Source organism: Oreochromis aureus, linkage group 1 (assembly GCF_013358895.1).
Source record: "Oreochromis aureus strain Israel breed Guangdong linkage group 1, ZZ_aureus, whole genome shotgun sequence".
Classification (NCBI taxonomy): Eukaryota; Metazoa; Chordata; class Actinopteri; order Cichliformes; family Cichlidae; genus Oreochromis; species Oreochromis aureus.
This window is the reverse complement of record NC_052942.1, coordinates 35,559,168-35,581,659: the sequence shown is the minus strand read 5'-3', so window position 1 is coordinate 35,581,659 and position 22,492 is coordinate 35,559,168. Positions and strand designations below refer to the sequence as shown.

The 22,492-nt window shown below is 39.6% G+C and overlaps 1 protein-coding gene across 2 annotated transcripts; it reads right to left on the bottom strand.

Moving 5' to 3' along the window:
• Positions 1-570: 570 nt before the first annotated feature.
• Positions 571-21,644, bottom strand: eprs1 (glutamyl-prolyl-tRNA synthetase 1). Of its 2 annotated transcripts, XM_031746620.2 has the most exons (35): positions 21,457-21,644; positions 18,981-19,065; positions 18,763-18,862; positions 18,526-18,682; positions 18,277-18,413; positions 17,892-17,986; positions 17,683-17,809; positions 17,369-17,561; positions 17,083-17,254; positions 15,553-15,786; positions 15,377-15,461; positions 15,209-15,268; positions 11,429-11,539; positions 10,967-11,103; positions 10,669-10,876; positions 10,484-10,596; positions 10,263-10,380; positions 9,249-9,422; positions 8,905-9,072; positions 8,411-8,638; positions 7,387-7,590; positions 7,045-7,281; positions 6,700-6,965; positions 4,584-4,635; positions 4,290-4,499; positions 3,784-3,856; positions 3,588-3,667; positions 3,394-3,495; positions 3,139-3,294; positions 2,855-3,052; positions 2,525-2,698; positions 2,237-2,397; positions 1,902-1,980; positions 1,740-1,804; positions 571-1,589 (listed from the first exon to the last, which is right to left on the bottom strand). In XM_031746620.2, exons 1-35 carry the CDS (start codon positions 21,497-21,499, stop codon positions 1,439-1,441), a joined length of 4,953 nt encoding a protein of 1,650 aa, XP_031602480.1. In that variant the 5' UTR covers positions 21,500-21,644; the 3' UTR covers positions 571-1,438. The 2 variants fall into 2 exon arrangements, with proteins under 2 accessions (XP_031602480.1, XP_031602481.1); XM_031746621.2 differs by lacking the exon at positions 8,411-8,638 and having other exon boundaries at positions 1,439-1,589; positions 21,457-21,643.
• Between the last annotated feature and the right edge of the window lie 848 nt (positions 21,645-22,492).

The following is a 22,492-nucleotide window of genomic DNA, read 5'->3' as shown; positions in this document are numbered from 1 at the left end:
TCTTTGCAAACTCAAAGGACAGCCACCAAAAGTCTCTTACATATAATCTTTTAATTATTAAATAACACAGAATGTGCGAGAAAAGCAAGCTCACAGTGTGAAGTATAATTTCTCGAATAACTGTAAGTGAACATAACACTTTTATTCTGAAAACAGACAATTAGTGTAATCTTTTAATCTTGACTGAAGTTCCTCGTTATGTAACAGATAAGGTTTATCATGTGAATATTGTAATTACCTTACATACTTCCTTATGCTCAGTAAACAGCTTACGCACGATAATTTAAAACCCACTGTAAATATTATACAAGCTTACTCAGTTCTGTTTGATTGTAGTTTATTGATAGCATGTTTGTTGAAGCACTTCTCCAGCACATTTAGATTGCAAACCTTGATATGCATAAAACTGGCACCGATGTAATGTATCTGTTTTTTTAGTTACTATTATTTTCCCATGCAGCTTCCCAAAAATAGAAAAAGATCATCTTGGACTTGATTATCTCCCCCTATTTTACCCAGGCTTAAAAAAACAAAAACAAAAACAAAACAAAACCACACACGTACACTGGATAGTTTGCCCTGAAAATTACTTTATTTTAGACAGGCGGCAGAGATCTTTCATGTGAGAGAAGAGACAGGAGGTGTTATTGACCACACACATGGTTCATCACAGCTGCACCATTTGGCTCTGGTGGATAAGACATTTTTTAAGCCGTTAAATATAAAGCCACATACTGTCAGCGGGGCTGACAAAACTGGTAGAATAGGTTGAGACTGCAAGCAAGAGTGCTTGGAGAGTTCCTGAGATAGTCTGGCTGTGGGGGAGATGGGGCTGTTGCCAGGCAAAGAGACGTTTTCCCACAGATTGTTGCAGATTGTAATTCTCACGATTTCCCCTCCCCATCAGTAACATTCTCCTTTGAGAGTTTTACAAAAAGGCCAAACCTCGTTAATTCATCAATTTTCAAGTACAGAAAATCTTGCATTTTAGGTATGGAGTTTGAAAAATATTCAATAAAGTGGTTTTAAAGTCCAGATAAAGTACAAATGCTGCTTTCACTCATCAGATTTTTGATGCTGATACACCTGCCTAACTCCTGGCCATTTCCATTCTTGTGCCCCACCTCTGGACAGCGAGTCTCTTTCTGACAGGGCCTTTAGCGGATAATCAACAATTTAGATATTAATGGCTATAAGAGTAAACAACATCTCTTGTCTCCGCTCCATTTCCAAAGTGTTGTAACAATGATGACATGTTTTTTTGTTGTTTTTTTTAAAAACCCAAAACAAAAACAAAGAGAGCACGTTCCCTTCTAGAATCCCACAGTTTAGTCACCTCACTTAAGGTAAACACCAAGAAGGAAAAACAGTTACAGAGAAGGTGGGAAAGCCCTTTTCTACTAAGATGCTTATTCTCTTGCCCCAGAAGAGCAGGTGCTCAGTAACTACGTCCAAACAGAGTGTAGTACTGGGCCGGCTCCTTGCCGCTGACACACTTCTGTCCAGGTTGGAGGGTCTTCAGAGGAGTGAATGGGATACAGAGACTCTTGGCTCCCATGGACGGAGCACCAGGCTCCAGGTCCTGGTCCCTAAAAAACAAAGTACCAAATAGTCCTTCAGTGGTTGAAATTAAGCACTCTGAGCACAACAAGCAAACTGTGGGGGAATCATGGGAAACATTATGTGCTGAAGTGATAACATAATGTCTCTGACTGTCACTTCAAATATGTCAGACTTACTTAGCAGTGGTTTTCTTGATCCAGTCCTCACATTCAATTCCTCCACAGAATGGGATCTGGACAATCTATCAAGCAAAGGAAAATATATGAGATCAACTATTTACTTTGATGAGGCAAGACGGTGAGATGTACGAGCTGTTGTGGGTTGTTTGTGTTACTCACCTTGCCCTGGTCCAAGTCTTTCTGGAACTGCTCCATTGTGTCTGCAGCCACCATGTGACTCTTCAGATCATCTGAAGCTCTGACAAGTAGACATTAAGCAAGTGTTTATAGACACCATGTAATCTCTCTTTTTGTTGGAAGAACTCAAACGGTCTGTGCCAGAATCTGTGTACACTTATTTTAATGTAACATTGTCCCCAGTTGGTTGGTGTGTATTAACTTTGACACTTATATCAATTATTAACTCCTCTAACAAAAAGTCCTGTGGTGGTACTGTCCTCGACTGGGCATATGTCCATTTGTAACAAAACCTCAGTGTAGTAAGTATTACATACTTTTTGAACAGGCTGTTCTGGATGTCCTCCAGCATGTTGAGCAGATTCTTCTCCACTTCAGCCTCTGGTATTGTCACCTTTGCTCCCGAGTCTCTCCTCACTGCGACACACTGCTTCTGCTGCATGTCTTTAGGACCCACTTCCAGTCGGATAGGAACTCCCTGGATGAGAGACCCCAGCATACAGAACAAGGAGTCAGAAACCAAGCTGACATCTCTTTTTTTCCAAATAATATTCTCTGCATCACGTTAAAACTATAATAAGAATTATGATCATGTTGTTAATGACCTTGAGTTCCCAGTGGTTGAACTTCCACCCAGGTGAGTAATTATCTCGCGGGTCAGACTTCACCCTGATACCAGCCTCCTGCAGCCTTTTCAGGTATTTGGTGCACTGAGCCAACAGTGCCTCCTTCTCCTGCTCTGGCAAGGTTGCGGTGATCCCACAAGGAATGATGACAACCTGGGAAAGGTAAGAGAAATCTTAGGCTGGCTGTTGCAGCATCGTTTACATCAATATAATAGAAGAAAAAAGGACATCTTCATCTGTTACAAAAATAAAAATCCACCAGAAACTATTTGTACTGTATCCCAGGTGTTCATGTGACTAAGTGTTCACCTGGAGGCAAGCCACTCTGGGTGGCAGCACGAGTCCCATGTTGTCTCCGTGGACCATGGTGAGAACACCGATGGTCCTGGTTGTGATTCCCCATGAGTTCTGGAAAGCCAGCTGCTTCTCGCCCGGCCTCTTGGGGTCCTCAAACACAATCTCAAACATCTTGGAGAAGTTCTGGCCCAGATGGTGGGACGTAGCACCCTGAGGAAAAGGGGACTCTTGCTTCAATGCAATGTTTACTCGCTTACTTGAGTAAGAGGACTGAGAGAATAAAGCCAGTGTATTACCTGAATGGCCCGGCCGCTGGCAGAGATGAATGCCTCCACGGTTGTTGTGTAATCTCCTCCTGCAAATTTCTCCTTCTCAGTCTTCCTCCCCTTTACCACAGGGATGGCCATTAGCTCCTCATACACCCTGGCATATAGATCCAGGATTTGCAGAACCTGCATACAGATGACGCATAAACAGCCTTCCAGAAACACTGTACTCTAATATCATGTCTGCCTCCGTACGACTGTTTTACATTCTGTCATGTATACTACCTCCTCAGCTGCCTCCTCCTTTGTGGCAAATGCTGTGTGTCCCTCTTGCCACAGGAACTCTCTTGTCCTCAGGAAAGGCTGGGGATGTTTGAACTCCCATCTCTATACAATGGAGAAGAGATGCACACTAAACTGGGTGCTGTTTCATGAGCAATCTTGCAGCCATTAACTAAAGAAAAGAAGGGAACACTGACCACAACGTTACACCACTGGTTGAGTTTGATTGGCAGGTCTCTGTGAGACTGGACCCACTTCGCATAGGCTGGATACATCACTGAGGTGAATAAAGAGAGATAAAGGGGGTTAAGAACAATGTTAAATGTTTTAAACGTTATATGCTGAATGTGAGTCTGCATAACTTTATGTTAACCAAAGAGCTGTGGTTCAGACCTGTTTCACTGGTGGGTCTGACAGCGATGGGCTCTGCAAGCTCAGTCTTTCCAGACCGAGTTACCCAAGCAACCTTAAAAAACGGGAAACCAAAACTGTAATAACAGAAAATTGCACATTTACGGTTCTATATTTTTACTACTAGTTTTATCTTTGTATGATTATCTCATACATGCTCATTCTGTAAAGAGCACTCGTCTGTTTGGCCAGCTATGACAGACTGTTTTGACCTGCTGAGAGAATTTTTACTACAGCCACCTTAAATGTTAGGACTTGAACCTTTCAATTAACTTACTTCTGACATCACTGGGATGCTAGGATATAAATGATGGAAGACCATAAAAATAACGACAGAGTCCCATTTATGGATCAAGACTGTGCTTGATCCATAAATGCATGCGCGAGCATATCATTATGATTTTTTGTAGTTGCCTATTTGTTTAATTTATGTTACCCCGTTTGCTTTTTGTAAACATAAGAAGATGTCTGTACAAAGTCTCATTTACCTCTGGAGCAAAGTCTGCAATGTGGGACTTCTCCTTCTCCAAGGCTGCCTGAGAGACAAACATGGGGAAGTAGCAGTTCTCCACACCCAGTTTCTTAATTTCCTTGTCAAAGAAGTCTTTAATAGACTCCCAGATTGAGAAAGCCCAGGGTCGCAGCACATAGCAGCCGCTGACATCATAGTACTCAATCATCTCAGCTTTAGTGATGACCTGAGGAGGACAAGAGAAGAATATTAACAGACGATTTTGACTGACATAGCAAATTGCGCTGTTGGAGTAAAGGGTGATACTCACCTGAGAGTACCAGTCAGCCAGGTTCTCCTCTTTTTTGGCTTCCAAACCCAACCTGACAGGAGATATACAAATGAGTAAGGGTTATAGAAACATTTCATAGGTTATTTAAGCACAATTTATTGTTAATCACGTGTTTCTTCAAAAGGATATTTCATTTATGTTCTTCACAAATTTGAGAAAGCAGTGATGAAGCACTGACAGAGAAACACAACAATCAGGTAATTGGTGGTTAGTGATCACTGCTCCTGAGTGCACAAACACAAGAGTAATGACTGCAATTTCAAGTCAAGTCCATCATGCTGCTTAAAGCAAACTGTATTTCTAAAGCTAACTGACAAAACAGAGCTGGAGCATGAGGGCAAAATGATAATCCTTTTTTTTTTGGCACAATGACACTTTTACTTGTCTGAGGAACAAAATCTACTTTCTATATATCCATATAGACATATAGAAACCCTTTTCTCTCTCAGCAGGTCTCCAATTGACAGACAACTGAAAGACTACGAGTCTAAAACCATGTTAGTATCAAGGTTTTGTACTCACAGTCTAGAACTTTAGCTTTAACATGCCAACATGGTAAGCATTAATTCAGTGGGTTAGCATTTAGTAATCCTAAACACAAAACACTGCTCAGGCCGAGGGGAGTGTTAGAGCGAGCGTCAGGAAACAATTGCTAGAAAATTCAACTTCTTTAAAAATGCAGCTTTTATTGCACTGTATGGCAATTTTTTAAAAAAGGAGATAATCTTTTACATATATGAGACATATTTTAAACATTTTTATTTGTATCATATTTGCCATGTATTACTAAAAAAAGATTTTCTTTTTGGGGGCACAATAATGATGTAGAAGTCTCAAAATCTCATGTATCAAAAATTATGCACCAGGCGTTAAGAGGCCCCTTATTTACCACTCCCTATATTTAGACATGTACTATTTGTTTTATTGGATAACTTTTAGTGTTGAATGTAGTGTACTATACCATAAATGTAGTGTATTATACAGTAAACAAGGGGCAAATTCAGACAGAACCTATAATTATTATATTATTACAACAAATTCCATCACTATCCATCCAGTAGTTGCCAAGATGATTCACTAAAAGCCAAAAATATCAACCTCTTAATGCTGTGGTGATCATAGAAAACAGATATTTCAATCTGGATCAACCGTGGCAACAGTGCCCTCTCTTGACAAATGGCTAAAACATGAATATTAAAAAATTAGTAATGTAGCAAAAATCTTACAGCCAGTGATTTTAAGACCGACAGCATACAAACAGGCACTGAATATGCAGGAAAAAGCAACCATGTCAGACTCACCGAATCTGATTTCAAAAACCCTCCTCAGTCGGTAAGAAACAGCAGCATAGGCTTGTGCTTCAACCATCTTCGGTTTCCAAATCAACACACCCAAATACCTGTGTGTGTGTGTGTGTGTGTGTGTGTGTGTGTGTGTGTGTGTGTGTGTGTGTGTGTGTGTATTGTTCTAAGGCAAGACACCTGACAGGAAGCTGGTGGTGTTCATACCAACAACAGTCCTGCTTAAAATGTGCTACTCATAAGAGTACAACCTCCATCACCTGCCGGGGGCTTCATGTCAACCATTCAAATATATGTTTACCAAACAGTGCATCTTCTAATGAGCTCAAATCAGATGTCTGAGAATGTAAGGAGGTGTAAATGCTTTAGTTTAACTCTCCATTTATTGTCAATTTTTAGCAAATTCAAGGACAACCAACTGCAAACGGCTGTGCTATTTCTTTTACAAAAATCTGCTTTCTTCACCAATAAATGTTTCCCCCACTCATCACAGTCAGATGTACCAAAAGAAGAAATTTTGATGTGTTAAAAACCCAAAGACAAACGATAACTTGTATGCAATGCAAACAGTAACATACTACAATGTTCCTCCACATTCAATGTTCATGGTATTGCATGTAATAAGGATTATCATTTTACCTGAAATCATATCAGAGTTGTTGATATGGAGACCCATTTTAAACCAAAAACTGTGTTAGCTGGAAATTGAAATCTAAATTTAAGCCCGAGCTAGTTCATCTGCATTTGGAAATATGTGAAGAGAGATGGGTGAAGGAGTACTTCCAGTCTCTCACCGTGTCTGTTTCTTGGGTCCTTGACCCTCTCCTGCGCCTCCTGCTCCTCCGGAGGATTCCTTGCTCTGGCTTCCTTTGTCTCCTTTACCCTTCTTCCCTCCTCCTCCTCCACCCTGTTTCTCAGACTTGTTCTCCTTCTCCTTGCGGTTTTTGTCCTCTCCTCCTGTACCTCCAGCAGCAGCCACCGGTTTGTAGTCTTGTCCAGTGAGAGTCTTGTACTTGCTCTTCAGGTCCAGTAGAGTCTTCACAGCTTCATCCACCTGGTCCTAAAAAAGAGATGTGATTGTTTATGTTATTTCTCTGTGCAAATTTAGTTGTATTTAATACCACTCTTTAAGTTCTTACCTTCGGGGCCTTCTCAGACTTTAGCTTCCTCACCAGGTCTCCCTGCTGGGACACCTGTGAGAACAGCTCCTGGGCCTGTGGAGAGGAGTTAGACTGAGTGGAGGCAGAGTTGGTCTGGGATTGGGTCTGGGCTGGGCTAGCTGGGGCTTGTAATCCTGGTTTGTAATCTTTTCCAGTATTCTGTTTATACTCTGCCTTCAGAGCCAACAACTGCTTCACTGCAGCATCTACTTGATCCTGAAAAAGAACCAATGCAAGGAGACACATCAAGTCAAAGTGAACACCTCAGGATTACTGAAAGCTACAGAGCCTCTAAAATTTAGGTAAATGGTAAAATCTGACCTTAGGAGCTTTTTCAGCCTTCAGTTTTCTGACCAGTTCTCCCTGTTCAGCAACCTTCTCATAGAGGTCATTGGTGGAGCCATTCTGAACTGGAGCGGGTGCTTTCTGAGGTGGGGCCACTCCAGGCTTGTACTCCTGGCCTGTGATACGTTTGTACTCTTCCTTCAAAGCAAGCAGCTGTTTCACTGCTGCATCAACCTGGTCCTGAAGAAGATGGAACAAGAAAACTGTAACCCAATTTATTACGATGTTATTACTTTTGTGGGTAAAAATATTCCCATTCCAGTGCATGGTGAATTTGTTTTCCCACAATTTACATGCTGACGACGGCAATCAGTTTTCTTATCAGGTGTCAGATCATTAGATTACCTAAGATTGGTCACTCATTATTGATGTTAATTCAGACATTTAGCAGTTTTTGCCTAAATGTCTTAGTTAGAGGAAATAAGTAATTTGGTATTTAAGTAAAATGTGGAAATGAAACTAAGAAATCAAACCTAATGCTAATATACACAATTTTTAATATAAGCACTGTTATAATTATGTGAAACAAGTATGTTAAGCACATGCCAATACGGAACATTTACTGCAAAATTAATGTAAAAACCTAAAACAAAGTTAAAGTAGTGCAGAAAATGTGTGCAAATAAAGACAAAGCACTGTCAGTTAAGGTGTTTGTAAGAAGAGTTAGAGAAGTATTTTTTTTTATTTCTTCCTTTTTTAAGTGGTGACACATAATTCATCCCAAAATAAGAAATAATCAGATGTACAATTATCTGTACCAGCCCTGTTACCAGGACCCACGCAGTGTTTCCAAGAATAAATCTATCTGGTTCTGCACTGAAGCCATGATTGGACGGATTGTTTATTTTAACACTGTGTGTCTCTGAGTAACATTAATAAGTATTGATGGTTTCAGACTAACTCCAAATTTCTGACATCCGATTTCCGAGGTAACTGGAATGTGGCATATGAATAAGGCAAGAATTTGTCTACTGTCTATATTCATCATGCATCTGAATACCTTGGGGGCTTTTTCCGACTTCAGTTTCCTCACTACCTCTCCTTGCTGTGCAACACGCTCATACAGGCCCAAAGAAGAAGGAGGTGGCAAGGAAGAAGAGGTGGCAGTCACGGGAGATGAAGCAGAGGGGGCGAGTGTGACCATCCCTGGTTTATAATCCTGACCGGTCAGCTTTTTAAACTCTGCCTTGAGAGCGAGGAGCTGCTTCACTGCAGCGTCAATCTGGTCCTGGTACCATTAAAAGTGATCTTATAGTAATGGGTATTTCAGAATAAGCTCGACTGTCATGCAAATGGAAACGAGGAGATGGAATGGTCACTGGACAAATGATGTGGGACATCACGAGGGAAGGACCAGACAAGTGATTTTTGATGCAAGAATTCAGCGGATAATGAAAGGGGACACAAAAACGAGCGGACAAACAACGTGGGGCGTAAAACGATGATCTGACAAACAGATGAGGATGTGATCATGGATTGGAAAATGCCCTTTACCTTTGGTGCTTGCTCTGCTTTCAGTTTCCTGACCAGCTCGCCCTGCTGGGCAACACGAGTGTATGGGCAGGAGGTGGAGTCTGAGGAAGAGGTAGGTGGGGCTGGCGTTGAGGCAGGAGGAGCCATGCCTGGCTTGTATTCCACACCAGTTTGCTGCTTAAACTGCTCCTGCAGATAAAGAACAGATGAGACTGTGAGTATTTTTTTTCAAGCCAAGTCCTTTTTGCACATCAACTCCTGACAATTTCAGGAGAATCTGGATTTAGTATTTGCCAGAAGGATCGGAAGTATCACTTCACCGCATGTCTTTATCTTTATAATACTTTTATTTAAAGCCAGCATACCTTTAGAGAAAGCAGCTGCTTAACAGCTTTGTCCACTTCATCCTTGGGAGCTTTGGCAGCTTTGAGCTGGCGGACAGCTTCACCCTGTGCTACAATGCTTGAGAACAGGTCAGCTGCTGGGGCTGAGGCTGGGGCTGGCACAGAGGTTGTAGGAGCTTTGGCAGGGCTGGCAGGCTTATACAACAGAGATGAAGATGAAGAAACTGTCAGTTACCAGTTTATCCAAGATGTCTCAGGTTTTTATCCCATTTTTATTCCAAGCTTGCATGCCTTTTGTGGCTAAGCTGAAGGCCCTATATGCCAGGGAATTTTATTTATTTACTTTTATTTTTAGAAGGAGGCTACAAACATAAATATTGTTAGCCTACTGTTGCTAACAATAAAAAAAGAACACTTGATAAAACTCTGAAGAAGTAAAGTACCAGGCAAGTGTTATGACTTAATAGTTTTAGCTGATAACCATCCATTTATCTTTATCCATAATAATTAAGACAGGTATAGGCAGGTTTGATTTTCCTTTAGTGTATATACACACTAGGACATAAACACGCACACTCACAATAAATTCTCTTCAAAAGTAGGGATGAATAAAATCCACATAAAATCCCCAGAAAAAAAATCCTTCGCATCCTGTGTGACCAACAAGCATAAGAGAAGGTGGCTATCTTTTCACTAATATTCAACTTTTCAGCTAGAAGCCATCAGTTTTCAGGCAATAACAAATACTAATATAAAAGGCTGACTGGTAGCTTTCAAACTGGGCCTGAACCTTGTTTAGTTTTCAACTATTATTAGTCCAGCCTTTGCTTTACTGGTTAAACCAGTTAGTATTCAGAGTGTAGGTTCCTGCTACTGCCACTAATTGTACTGTGCTTTTTGTTTCTGTCTTAGTACACCCAATACAAATATCAGAGCACACTAATTCTGATGACTTTATGGTTAGAGTTGAACAGCAAATGTCTTTCATACAGGAACAGTTGGTGTATAATTGCAAACCCCTTACTGAACACTCACTGTGTTGTCGGAAGCCTGAGTCTTGCTCTTTTCCTTGGATCCGGCTGTTGGCATCTCCTTAGTGTGGCCATCAGGAATGTAGATGAGCACACAAGGACTCTCCTTACAGCTGTTGGGACTGCAGACACAACCCCAGTTAATAAAACAGTGAGACAAAAAAATTGGATACACGCCCAAAAGGTGTTTTGGTACTGAGCAGATTCAGGTTTTCACTTCTTTACCTGACTGGCTCATAAGGCTGGTCACAGATGTAGAAGCCCCGCCTCTGGAGCTGGATGATGTCACCTTTCTTCAGGTTCTTCAAACAGGGGTCACCAAGCATCTTCTCTTCCAACTGAGATCAAAGACAGATTATAAAATAACCACATCCACGCAGTTTAATGCACACACAGAGCAAATAACTGACCTTGCTGTGTTTATTAATGTAATCCTTGAAGTTGTCGTCTTTGGTGATGACAGCTTTGGAGATGAGTGGTTGATAGTTGACGCAGATGGCTGGTACCAGGGGGGAATTGTTTGTTTCAGCCAGCCACGTGATCTTTGTTGTCTTCTTGTAGTCTTTGTTGTCCAGATTCAAGCGTGCCTCCATGGACACAACCTTTCCATCAGCCCCTCTAAATGATGAGAAAGGGGGACAGCATGAACAGATGAGAGGGAATTCTGATTCTTAAAAGAAATACAGATCATCTAAACGATGGTCATACTTGTTGATCTTGGTGATGATGAGGTTGCCCCAGTTGATAAAAGTAACCGTCTCTCCCTCTGTGAAAGTCTCAGCATCGGCTCCTTCAATCAGAACTCTAGGACTATACCAAACCTCCTTCATCCCAACCTCGGCATTCTAGATAAGCACAAAAATGGCATCAGCTCAGTAACGCTGCAGCAAAGCAACGTTGGTAAGTATGCATCAGTGAACTGATTCATGCTATAGTCAAGTGACATAAACTGCAGTTCCTGGAGTGGCTGGTTTTCAAGTAAGGGAGAGTCAGTCCTCATAGCAAAAGATGCTGAATGCTATTAACTGAGATGTTTCAGCTAAAAACCAAGGTGCTTTTCCCAAAAGAGAGTAACACAAGGCATGAAAAGCATTTAAGAGAATGAATAAGTAAGTATTCAAAACTGGCGGCAAGCTGTTTAAAAAAAACAAAAAACAAAAACCCTCAAACCTTGGGATGTTTGGCAATTTCCTTCATCTCCTCTGTAGCCTCTGGGACAGACACTGGAACCACATAGGAGCTGGATAGCGCTGTGTACCTGGGAGCTACCGGGTCTATAACCTAAAACACCAACACAGAGAGAGACACATACACATGCACAGAGATCAGTAAAAGAAAAATCAGCACTTTACATACAAAAAGCTGAGTAATGCAAGAAAAAAGCAAAATATGATGCAACTTTGAAGACTTCTTCAAAAATAAACAAAAATCTGGACAGAGACGCTTCAGCTCAGTAAGCGATAAATAAAACTAAGCCAGAGGAGGAGAAAAAAAAAAGAGATGATTTCAAGAGTGAATCATGACTGTGTGCAAGTCAGGAAACAAGCTTTTATTCAGCTGCTTACTCAGTCGCTATCCACCTCCACTATTTTACCAGCCAGCCTGATGCAAATGACAACTGAAGGATTTGAAAAAAAGTGTTCATAGCAGATTATAAAGTATCGCACACACACCTGATTTTTTATGTTGTTCCACAAAGTTATTTATTGACGATCTAGTCATAAAAGTCACCATTTCTGACGGATACTACTGCTAAAAAGTTTGGGGTCATTTCGTCTATTTAAAAAAAATGTTTTTTATTATTTAATATAACAAAAATATACAGGAAAGTTGCAACCATCACTGATGTGCTTCAGTGGCACACTGGTTTCTCTGATGCAAGTTTATTATGTTAAAGATCAGTAAAGATCAATAACTTTGGTTGATTAGAAAATCAGCCCTGGTGGGCTTGAATGTAATCTTAAAATGGGGAGGAGAAAAGCAAAAAAAAAACAAAACCCAAAAAACATGGTTTTGAAAGTTGTCAGGGTAACACATCACATATTATTTTCATAAAAAAAATCAAGATTTCGTACACATTGTGTATGAAGCCCTTTACAAATTGTCTTACCAATATGAACCATTTCAATAATCTGCCACTGGAAGACCTGTGACCTGTTCCCAAATTAAAGACTCGGGTGTTCTCACTCAGTAATGCATGATTAACTATATCAAAGGGCAACTTCTTCATCACAAAAAGTACATAAATAAAACTGAAGTGGCGTAAAGGATGAAAAAGAGACAACAGATCCATAGGAAGATAAAGACAAACTGCCTTTTTGGTTATAAACATGCTGTTCAGGACAGTTAATATAGAATATATTGAAGCATTTCCTGTATCTTCAGTGAATATGCTTCAGATTTGACATTTGTTCAATCTGTGTAAACATGTATAGAATAAAAACAACCATATTTACTTTACTCAGAATGTTTGGGAAGCGAAGCCAACAGTCATGTGACCCTAAATAACCACTATTTTAAAAACCTTTTTTTGTATTGACTTAAAATTGGCTGTTGCATTGTGCCAACCTATTCTTTGGAATCCTATTGTTCGGGCTGGTAAAATAGCGCAAGCCATTGGCGGACTTTCAGATTAACCAGCACATGATGGAAGCAGGGAGAGTGACAATGAGGAAGAGCAGGAGGAGCAGGAGGTGGAGGAGTACCTTCAGACAGCTAACGGGCAGCTTGGAAACAGAAGAGTGAGATGCTGTTTAATGTCAGATACGACAGAGGAAGAGAGAGGAAGAGACAGACACATTTACACAGAATGATCCATTCACAGAACTTATCCTTGCTGCTTTGTTACACCCTCCCGATTTGGTTTGTGTCTTATGTCAACGTCCAACGTCCTGACCACAAATGTATGTATGAATAAAATAGTGAATTATTATTTTCAAATGGACGACAGGGAAATCAAAACAGGGAAAGCAGAAGAGAAAGTGAAAGCTGAGTGATGAGAGTAATAAGCAACTGAAGAATAAACTGTGGCTAATATGGATCCTACTTTATTTCACTAAGCTTGGTGTAATTATCCATTACATTCATTTAAAGGGGACTTATTCTGCTTTCCCTTGTTTCATCTACCAGTGGTGCATGCTCTTATTAAACATGACCATTAAACATATATCTCTATGATGTCAGTAATTGTGGATATCTCTAACATGGTCATCAGTTTGCTGCCACATGCTGTTAAACTCTGGCTGCCCCTTATTAACAGAAATCAGAATAAAGCTTATTTAAAGGAGGGTCAAGGGCGACCGTGGGTGTAAAGCCACTGCAGTACTGTCCAAAGATAAAATACACACCTAGAAATCAGCTTTAAAGTCATGTTTTGCTTTTACACAATGTGGAAAAATGGCTACCATTCAAAAACGTCTAAAAATGGCAGGTATATTACTTATATATTGTAGCCTTGTCAAACAGTCCACACAGTGTAGTGAACTAACCTGTCCTGGCCCATAAGACTAAAGCACACCGTGGAATCACATTCACTGAGATTCATGTGGTCCAAAACAAAAATGAAAGTGATCATTAACAAATATGTAACAGGTAACAATTATTATTATTACTATTATCATTATCATTACAACTCATCACCAGAGACAGAAAATATGAGATTTATTGTGTTGGCCATTAATGCCCTATTTCTAACTTGATTCTGGTTGAGCTTAAAACATAAGTAAATAAGTAAAGCTCAATCAAATGCTTTTAAACCCAAATGTCTGCAAAGACACTAAGGTGAAATGGTAAGAACAGTATGAGGCACTGGTGAGTAAACTGTCTGTTAAAAAGCTCCATATTTGAAGATTTGTATAATAAAAGGAAAATAAAAGGTGAATTAAAAGCAGACAGCTGCTCACAGTTAGAAAGTCTTGATTAGCGTAAGATGACGAAACTCATCTCTATTAAATACCTGTAAAAAAAAAAAAAACCCAGCCACCTTAAACATCCCCTTGCTAGCATGAAGAAAGTTTAGGAGAATAATGTAACTATCTGACGACTGCGAGGAGCAACTGGTTAGTTGAACATGCACATGAGACCTTTGCAAAAACAGACACAGGTGTCTTTAAATCAACCTCACTGCGACATGATCACTGCCAATTGGTAGCTGTTGAATTTAACCACCCTTGGATATAAATTCTTGTATCGGTCATTAGTTTTAAACTGACTTTGGTTTTTTTTGTTTGTTTGTTTTTTTTAAGAGAAAGAAAAACTGCTTTCACTTTCTTTACATTCAAACTGATGGTTCACACCTTCTTCCTGACTCTGGGATGAAGCAGCAAGTGCCAGCAAGGAAGACCACACAGAGGAAGCAACACTGACGTCCAGACAGTTGAAAATGAAGACATCAAATCATGAATACCAACATATGTGGGACATGAAATGAAGCACCTGGTTTGGTTTTTCAGGTTTTCGGTGTTATTGGGGTTAATAAGCAGGCTGAGATTGAGGTAATGAGGCAGGAGAGGAGGTGGCAAATGAAAGCATTTAAGAGAATGAAAAGAGCGAAGCCATGCCAGCAGTGAATTTGCAGAGCCTGTTTTTACTACACATCCATTCATTACATATACTTGTATGCTGGTAGATTTACACTTGTTGTTGTTTGTATGTTTGTATTCATTCATACCTCTATGCTCACACGTGAAATCTCTAACATATAAGTCAGGTTTTGACTGAAGAAAAATCCAAAACTAATTCACAAAGCAGGAAATTTTGTGTGCAATTAACATATCAAACTTATGTTCACTGTGCTCATAAAAGCCCAATAAATACATTCATTTTTGCTGCTGCAGCAAAGCTAAACAGGCTTTAACAACAACTGATTAAAATTCATGATCAGAAACATTTTAAATGCTCTACTGACAAAGATTTAGAGACAGGTGAAATATAACAAAATTTTAAATTTACCTTCTTATTGAAGGCCCAGATCTTGTCCCACTCCATGTTAACCACAGACCTTGATCCACCCTAGGAAAATAAAAAAAAGAGGGATTAATAAATAGAAAAAAAATATATTTTTGTTTTAGAATGTACTGATTTGCATTGACAGATTATTGCATCTTCTATAAAATGCACCTGGGCTGCTATGAACTGTTTCAGACCCTCCACAGTCATTCCTCTTCTCAGCACTCCTCTGACAGTGGGGAAGCGAGGATCATCCCTGAAGGACAAGACCAAAAACAAAAAGTCAAAAGAGCACTTAAAGGGAAAGAGAGATAAAAGCAAAAAAAAAAAAACTAAGCCAAACTCACCATCCATCAACATATCCCTGGTCAACAAACCAGGTGAGCTTCCTCTTGGAGAGCACCGTGTTGTTAAGGTTGAGTCTGGCATACTCCCAGACGTGGGGCTTCCTAAGGCCCAGAGCATTGATTATCCAGTAGAACTGCTCGTCACGATCATGATACTCAGTGGTCCTAAGAGCATGGGTAACACCCTCTAAGCTATCCACAATGGGGCAGGCAAAGTCATATGTTGGGTAGATTCTGAAAGCAAAGAAGATGAGATGTATTTTCAAACTTAATTATCTGAATGTGCTCAATTTTTACCACACACACAGCGATTTGTGCAAAGCTACACCAAAACACAGCAAATTCAGAGTGACTTCTGTTATGCTCAACAATAAGGCCTTCACTGACCGACTGCTGCTGTAATGACCAACCCGTTAACTCAACTTGAGTGGTCCAGTCAACTTTAGAAAAGATTTTAACCCTTTCACGCATAGTGGTCACTACAGTGGACAGCTATTCAAAGGCTGTTTTCTTGTATTTATGTCAGTGTTTGATTTGATATTTGATATACCTTTATTAGTCCCACAAGGGGAAATTTCATAAGGCTGCCGACCTATTGCACGCAATGGCGGCGCCATCATTGATGGTATACTTGCCAATAAACCACTGCATTGGACACTGATGTGTCACTCCATACACATCAGTTGTCCACCTACGTGGTTGTCCACCTAAGTGGACATGTAAAACACTCTTTGAAAGTACATGTTTAAAAAAAGATGAAGTTCAAAAATCTTTTTTTCATGTCTAAAGATGAATAAAAATACTTAAGAAAAAAATCCTGATTGAGGTTGTCAGAATTCATGCATGAAAGGGTTAAACCCCTTCATGGATTACGCTTATCAAGTTCTATATGATGGCTTGTTTTTGTCAGTGTGCATTGCTGGTTACTTTAGCATGCATCTAAAAAAACAACAACAACAACAAAAAAAAACGTGTGTCTCCATTTTTACCAGGTGGACAGTTAACATCTAGACAGATCTAGAGATAAGTGATAAATGCGAAGAAGAGCCACTACAAAGGCTGTGAATAAAGCTCAGAAATTTCCACCAATTTAAATAAAAAAAAAAGAAAACAAACAACAACAACAAAAAACAACCTTGGTTTTGTGTTGTTCTCTTTTGTTAACGCAAAATGAAAAAAAAAAATTAGAAAACAAAAATGCTAAATTTGACCAACAAATAAACCTACAACACAATGTGCAAAATCAAAGGACAACAAGTATGCGACACACGTTTTCTTTAATACAAAATGTAAAAGTGCACATTATAGTCAAAATTTTGGATGCCACAGAAACTAGAGATTAATTCCTCATCAATTTTAGGATTTTGATTACTGGAATAAATAAAAATTGTTATTAATACCAGAGCAGTTTTTGAATAATAGGACTTCCTCTGTTCGTGTTAATGCTAATTTCTGCTCTCTATGCTTTTCTTTTTATTTTGTGTATATAAATGCCACAATTCAGACTAATAATAGAATAAAGCCACATACCTGTAGGTGTTTCCTGTGCGAGGGTGGGCTGCGTTCTTGCAGCGGTAGAGGGTGGGGTCTCTCATGCAGCCATTGTTGGAGTTCATGTCAATCTTTGCCCTCATGCAGCAGGTCTGACCGTACTCTGTTCCCGCTTTCATCTCCGACCACATCTTCATGTTCTGCTCCACGGCTGCAAGAGAGAGAGGGACAGAGAGGAGTTGTATAGAAAAATCACATGTTGTTAGGCTTCAGCATTCACTGACAGGTCATCATCAAATGTCCCCTGTCCTGTCCTAAGCCGTACAATTGTTTCTGCAGCTGGACTCAACACGCTGCTCCCTCTCCTGCTTCATCTGCTCAGGAGGGGTGTTGTCGATGTAAGCTTTGCCCTCAGCAAGCAGCTTCTCTGCAAACTTCATTATGGTGGGAAAGTGGTCACTGGTGTAAGTGAACTGATCTGGATGGATCTGGAGCATGGCAACATCTTCCAGGATGACCTAAAGCGCAGCACAGCAAAGATGCAGAAATGTGAACACAAAACTTACACTTCATGTTTTTTTTGTTATTATATTCATTTATCCGAATAACAGCAAAATAAATAAATAAACAATATCTTACCCTCTCAAAGTCCTCCTTCTCCTTCTCAGGGTTGGTGTCATCGAAGCGCATGATGAGCTTGCCTTTAAATGTGACCTGGTAGTGCTGGTTGAGCAGGGCAGCCTTGGCATGTCCGATGTGCAGGTATCTGTCCAAGGGAGGCAGAGAAAAAGTTAGGGAAGCTAGTAAATTAACAAACTTTTCTTCTAAACTCCAGATTCAAGTCGTACCCGCTGGCCTCAGGAGGGAATCGAACCACCACCTTGCCCATCTCAGCTCCTGGCAATTCCACAAACTTCCCGACATCCGCCTTTTTCCCTTCCACCTGTGAAAATGACACAATCAGTCAAGAATGGAATTAAAAGGTGCATTTATATCTTAATCCTAATCTAGACATGGGTCACAAACATAATAATCAAGCATTAAACATTATCGAATATCAAAGTTTAATGTACCAGTTTAGTTTAAAGAGACAAAAACAACATGTTTGGTGGCTTTATAAACATTAACATCTATTCTTTTTTCTTTGCATCTTCAGGTTAAGGCTTCGGGCCATGCTCACCCAGTTTTACAATCATAGTTTGCCACAATCAACACTGACAAAATAACACTTACTTTGCTTTTGTTCATTGAAGCCTTCTTACTGGCGTACTTGTTGCCCACAGCAGTGAAAGGAACTTGTGAGCTCAGGAAGAAGAACCAGCGGCTGACATGGGAAAAGGATTTGCCCTGCTTTGGCCATTCCCCATGATCTGTGGATAAAGAGTCACAATCTGTAGTGCTGATTTTAAAATGTTTAGTTACATATACTTCACACTAAATTCAGACAGAGAAAAAAGCTGTTAAATCCTGGATGTTGCTGACCTTTGAGAGCAGCCCAGACAGACAGGTCAGCCAGGGTGAGGGCATGCCCAACCAGGAAGGTCCGCAGGGAGAGAGCCTTGTCCAGTTCAGCCAGTGCCACAGTCAAATCTGGCTGATTACACAGATGGCGAGCACTAAACTCCAGCCAGTGGTCAACCTGAAGACATCATGAAGAAAAAATTAAATGAGCATTCAGAACAATTGCAAAACATCACAGATATGCACAAACATACATACCTCAGTCTGCTCCATCATGTTGGATCCATACAGGCCAAGAGCAGGAGCAACCCGAGCCAAGTAGCGACAGATAGAGTTGTCATCGCTGAACTGGACTGAACTGAGAGAAGGAAAATGAGAAGAGACAGTTGAGATAAAAGAATGTAAACTCCACATCTTGTATTTTGTACAGCATGTAAATTAAACTCGACCTGCAGCTCGAAAATTGTGGAACCTACTCTGAGATGTGAAGCCGCGTGTCTTTGCCTTCCTCCACTGATACCTGCACACTGCTCTTCACATGCTCAGCTGTCAGAAGTGCCCCTGCAAGACAGACAAGACAACACAGTGTTTTTTTAGTGTTTTTACTCTCACACTCCCCAAAAAACACTCAAACAGATATGAACTCTGACAACCAGCTGAACTGGTCCAGTGACACGAAGCACGCAAACTGCTTGCGCACATAAATCTTTCCCGTAACTCTGCACAACACCTACCTGAAGTTCAGTCTGTTTCAAAGGCTTTTTGTACTGAATCCATATTCAACTCCAGACCTTTTATCTGCTTATTTCTGTTCATTTGTTTTCAAACAAAACAAATAGAACAATGGCAGAACCTCACATACAGACAAAATTACATTATTGGTTGTGTTAAAGGTCTTACAATGTCACAGTAATATTGTAACAATATGCCACTGTTAATCTAGAAGGCCAATAAAAACTCATTTTTATTTCTGAGCTCATAACAAGCCTTGGTAAAGAACTCAAATAGATAACCCCCAAAATTCTGTAATCTGCTACACTGAACAAGCCCATGAGACAGAGCTGCTGAACATTTCATACACAGAAGTGACGTTCCTTCGAATAACTGATGTAATCTTTTGATGAGCATGCCAAACATTCACAGAGCTACCGTGAATACTTTCTAAGGATTTTTACCACACTTCACTAGTGACCACAACATTTAATTCCTATTGCCAGTTTGACCGGAGTGATTCAGAAGATGGACCCTTGCCATTTCGTAGAATATTGTAAAGTCATGGTTCCCTTGGAAAATGGCTTAATATTCATAGAAAATCTGTGTGGTGGGTGTCTGCTCATACTGTGGAACACGAGTCCTTAAAATGATGTAAGTTGTAAAGACCAAAAAAAGAGTAAGGTTTAGAGCTTAAATGTCTGCTGTAGTTGCTGTAAAATATAAACACATAAATATAATACATCTAAATAATATAAATATAAATGACTTCCAAACAAATAGTACCCCCTTTCCTCCAGATTTTAGATAAGACAACAGAGCCCAACTTCTTGAATTACAAATAAGTGATACTTGCTGTGTGCTTATCTTTGTCATAGAATAATGAAAGAGCAGACCTCACCTGGCCATGAAAAGTGCTTGCCTGTCCAACTAATTTTGAGCATCTGAAATGGAGGACTATGTATAAAAACGGCAATAAACCCAAACCAGTACTTTTGTTAAACCTCCTGAACTAAAGCTGAAAGTCTGAACTTCAATCACCATCTTGATTTTTTTGATGTACAGAGGCAAAGCTGTAAAGAAAGTATCTAAATACCTACAAATTCTATTGTAAGGTTTATATAGTTATATATTGGCCTGTCTACAGCTGGTGTATACATGCTCGTTATAAATATGCATGTATGTACAGCTGTAACTGTATGTTTACAGGTGCAGTCTAGCATATATTTTATAATGTATAATTATAGTGTACTTCCATATCACCATTATAAATGAAAGCTTCTCTCTGAATTTGTTGTGCCCTCGCATACATTCCAAGCACCTGCATTTCTAAGAAACTGAAAGAACACAGTGCAGGAGTAATCATCCCCATCCAGTTCTACTACGTTTCAGGATGCTTGCATCAGCCTGCTGTGCTCAGTAAAAAATAGCTACACAGGGGCGCTGTTCAGCAATTATAAACGCTATTCATTTCATTAGCTGGCTTTTGGAAATAACTTCACCAAAATAATCCCTACAAATTATTTTTCACACTTGATTAAACGTGTCAGAGTGGACTGACACAATGCATTCAGCTTCAGCAGTTTATAAAAACCGAAAGCTGCCCAGCTGAGCTAACCGGCCGGTCTTTAGCTAATGTCAACGTGTCAACCAACGTGTTTCATTTCCAAGTTCAAAAATACTTTTTTGTGTAATGTACTCATGATATGTAGATGTTATAGTGGAAGCAGCTGGATTAGGCGTAGGAGCTGCTGTTTTGAACAAAAAGAACATTTCGTGAACTGTTCACGTGTTGTGGTTTTGGTTTCAGAAGTGCCTAGTGGCTAGCTAGCCTTAGCTAGTATTGGTGTGCATCCACAGCCCACCAATCTCCATTGATTTATGGATGAAGTCACACACTTAACTTCATATTTTATTTGAAACAAGAGCTACTACTCATTTCACGATATTTTAACACTTTACATTATCTGCTATTAAATTCGGTTGGTGTACGATGATCAAATATAAGTCGTTTTAATTACAAAATAAAACTTCCACTGATTTTTTTCACATCTTCATGTCTGTCTTAACAACATTCATCACAAGAGCTGATTTTTGATATTTTGATATTATAATTATATATTTTCCAGTTTAGTAAGACACACAGATGTAAGAAAGCTGATGTCACTCGCAACCTTGCATGCACACACACGGCTAATTGCAGAAAGTCACGTTATTTTGGGATCTCAGGCTGTAACTCACCGAGAGGAGGATTGCTTGTATTGATGGTGAGATTTAACGCCATACTGCAAAATCCGGCTTCCACACAGGTGGTTACGAGACCCAGCTGAAGTTAACTGGCATGTACAAGAGCTCCACAGCACAGCAAACACTACTCCAGACACAGGAGAGAGAACGATCCGAGTCGTTCTTCTTCTTCTTCGCCTTCCTTTGCGATTTACGGCAGCTAACATCCCTTTGAGTTACACTACTGCCCTCTTCTGGTTGTAATGGTCAATCGTCTGTTAGATGATCTACGCAGTTGTTCAAATCAAATTATTTCACATAATTCCATTTTTACCATAACTTAGATTAGTTAAGATTTATGGGACCGGTTTTCAATGTTTAGCAAAAGAAAAATCACGTGACTCATTATTTCAACCTAAGTTTCTGTGTCTTTTCTTCATTTTCCATGAAGAACCCATCAAACATCACAGTTTGGGGTGGTTCAGGAGATAGAATGAGTTGTCTACTACTTGGATGATTAATTTAATTCCTTTAAAATTTATTAATCTGATTCCTATCTATATGTCTGTTATATTGGAGGCCCTGTCATGATGATTTAATTAAATTAGTTGTTTGAGTTGTAAAACTTTAAAAGACTATGAAGATCTACCAAGAGCCAAAAGTCGCACCTTTACAGTTTGTATCTTATCAACCCTTTTGCGATTCTCTTGACTTTCATTAATAACTATAAGGTCAAGAAGATGAAGTAAATTGGTATTTTTGCAGGAAATATGACCCATAAAATTATTTTTAATGTTATATTGATGCTAATATGTATAATAGAGTTTCTGTTCAATACAATTTTTCATGTTTTTCTTTTTCATCTTTACATACCGGTATTTCAGCTCTAGGCCTGTGCAGGGTCTGTCTTTTCTAACATGCCGACTAACGATGTTGTCAAAGAATAATTACAATACTTAAACAGTGCTTCAGGTTTGCATTAACTGGCTAATCCTTGATTATTTAGCTTTAACTTTATATCTCACTGAAATATTAGTGTATTTCTGTTATG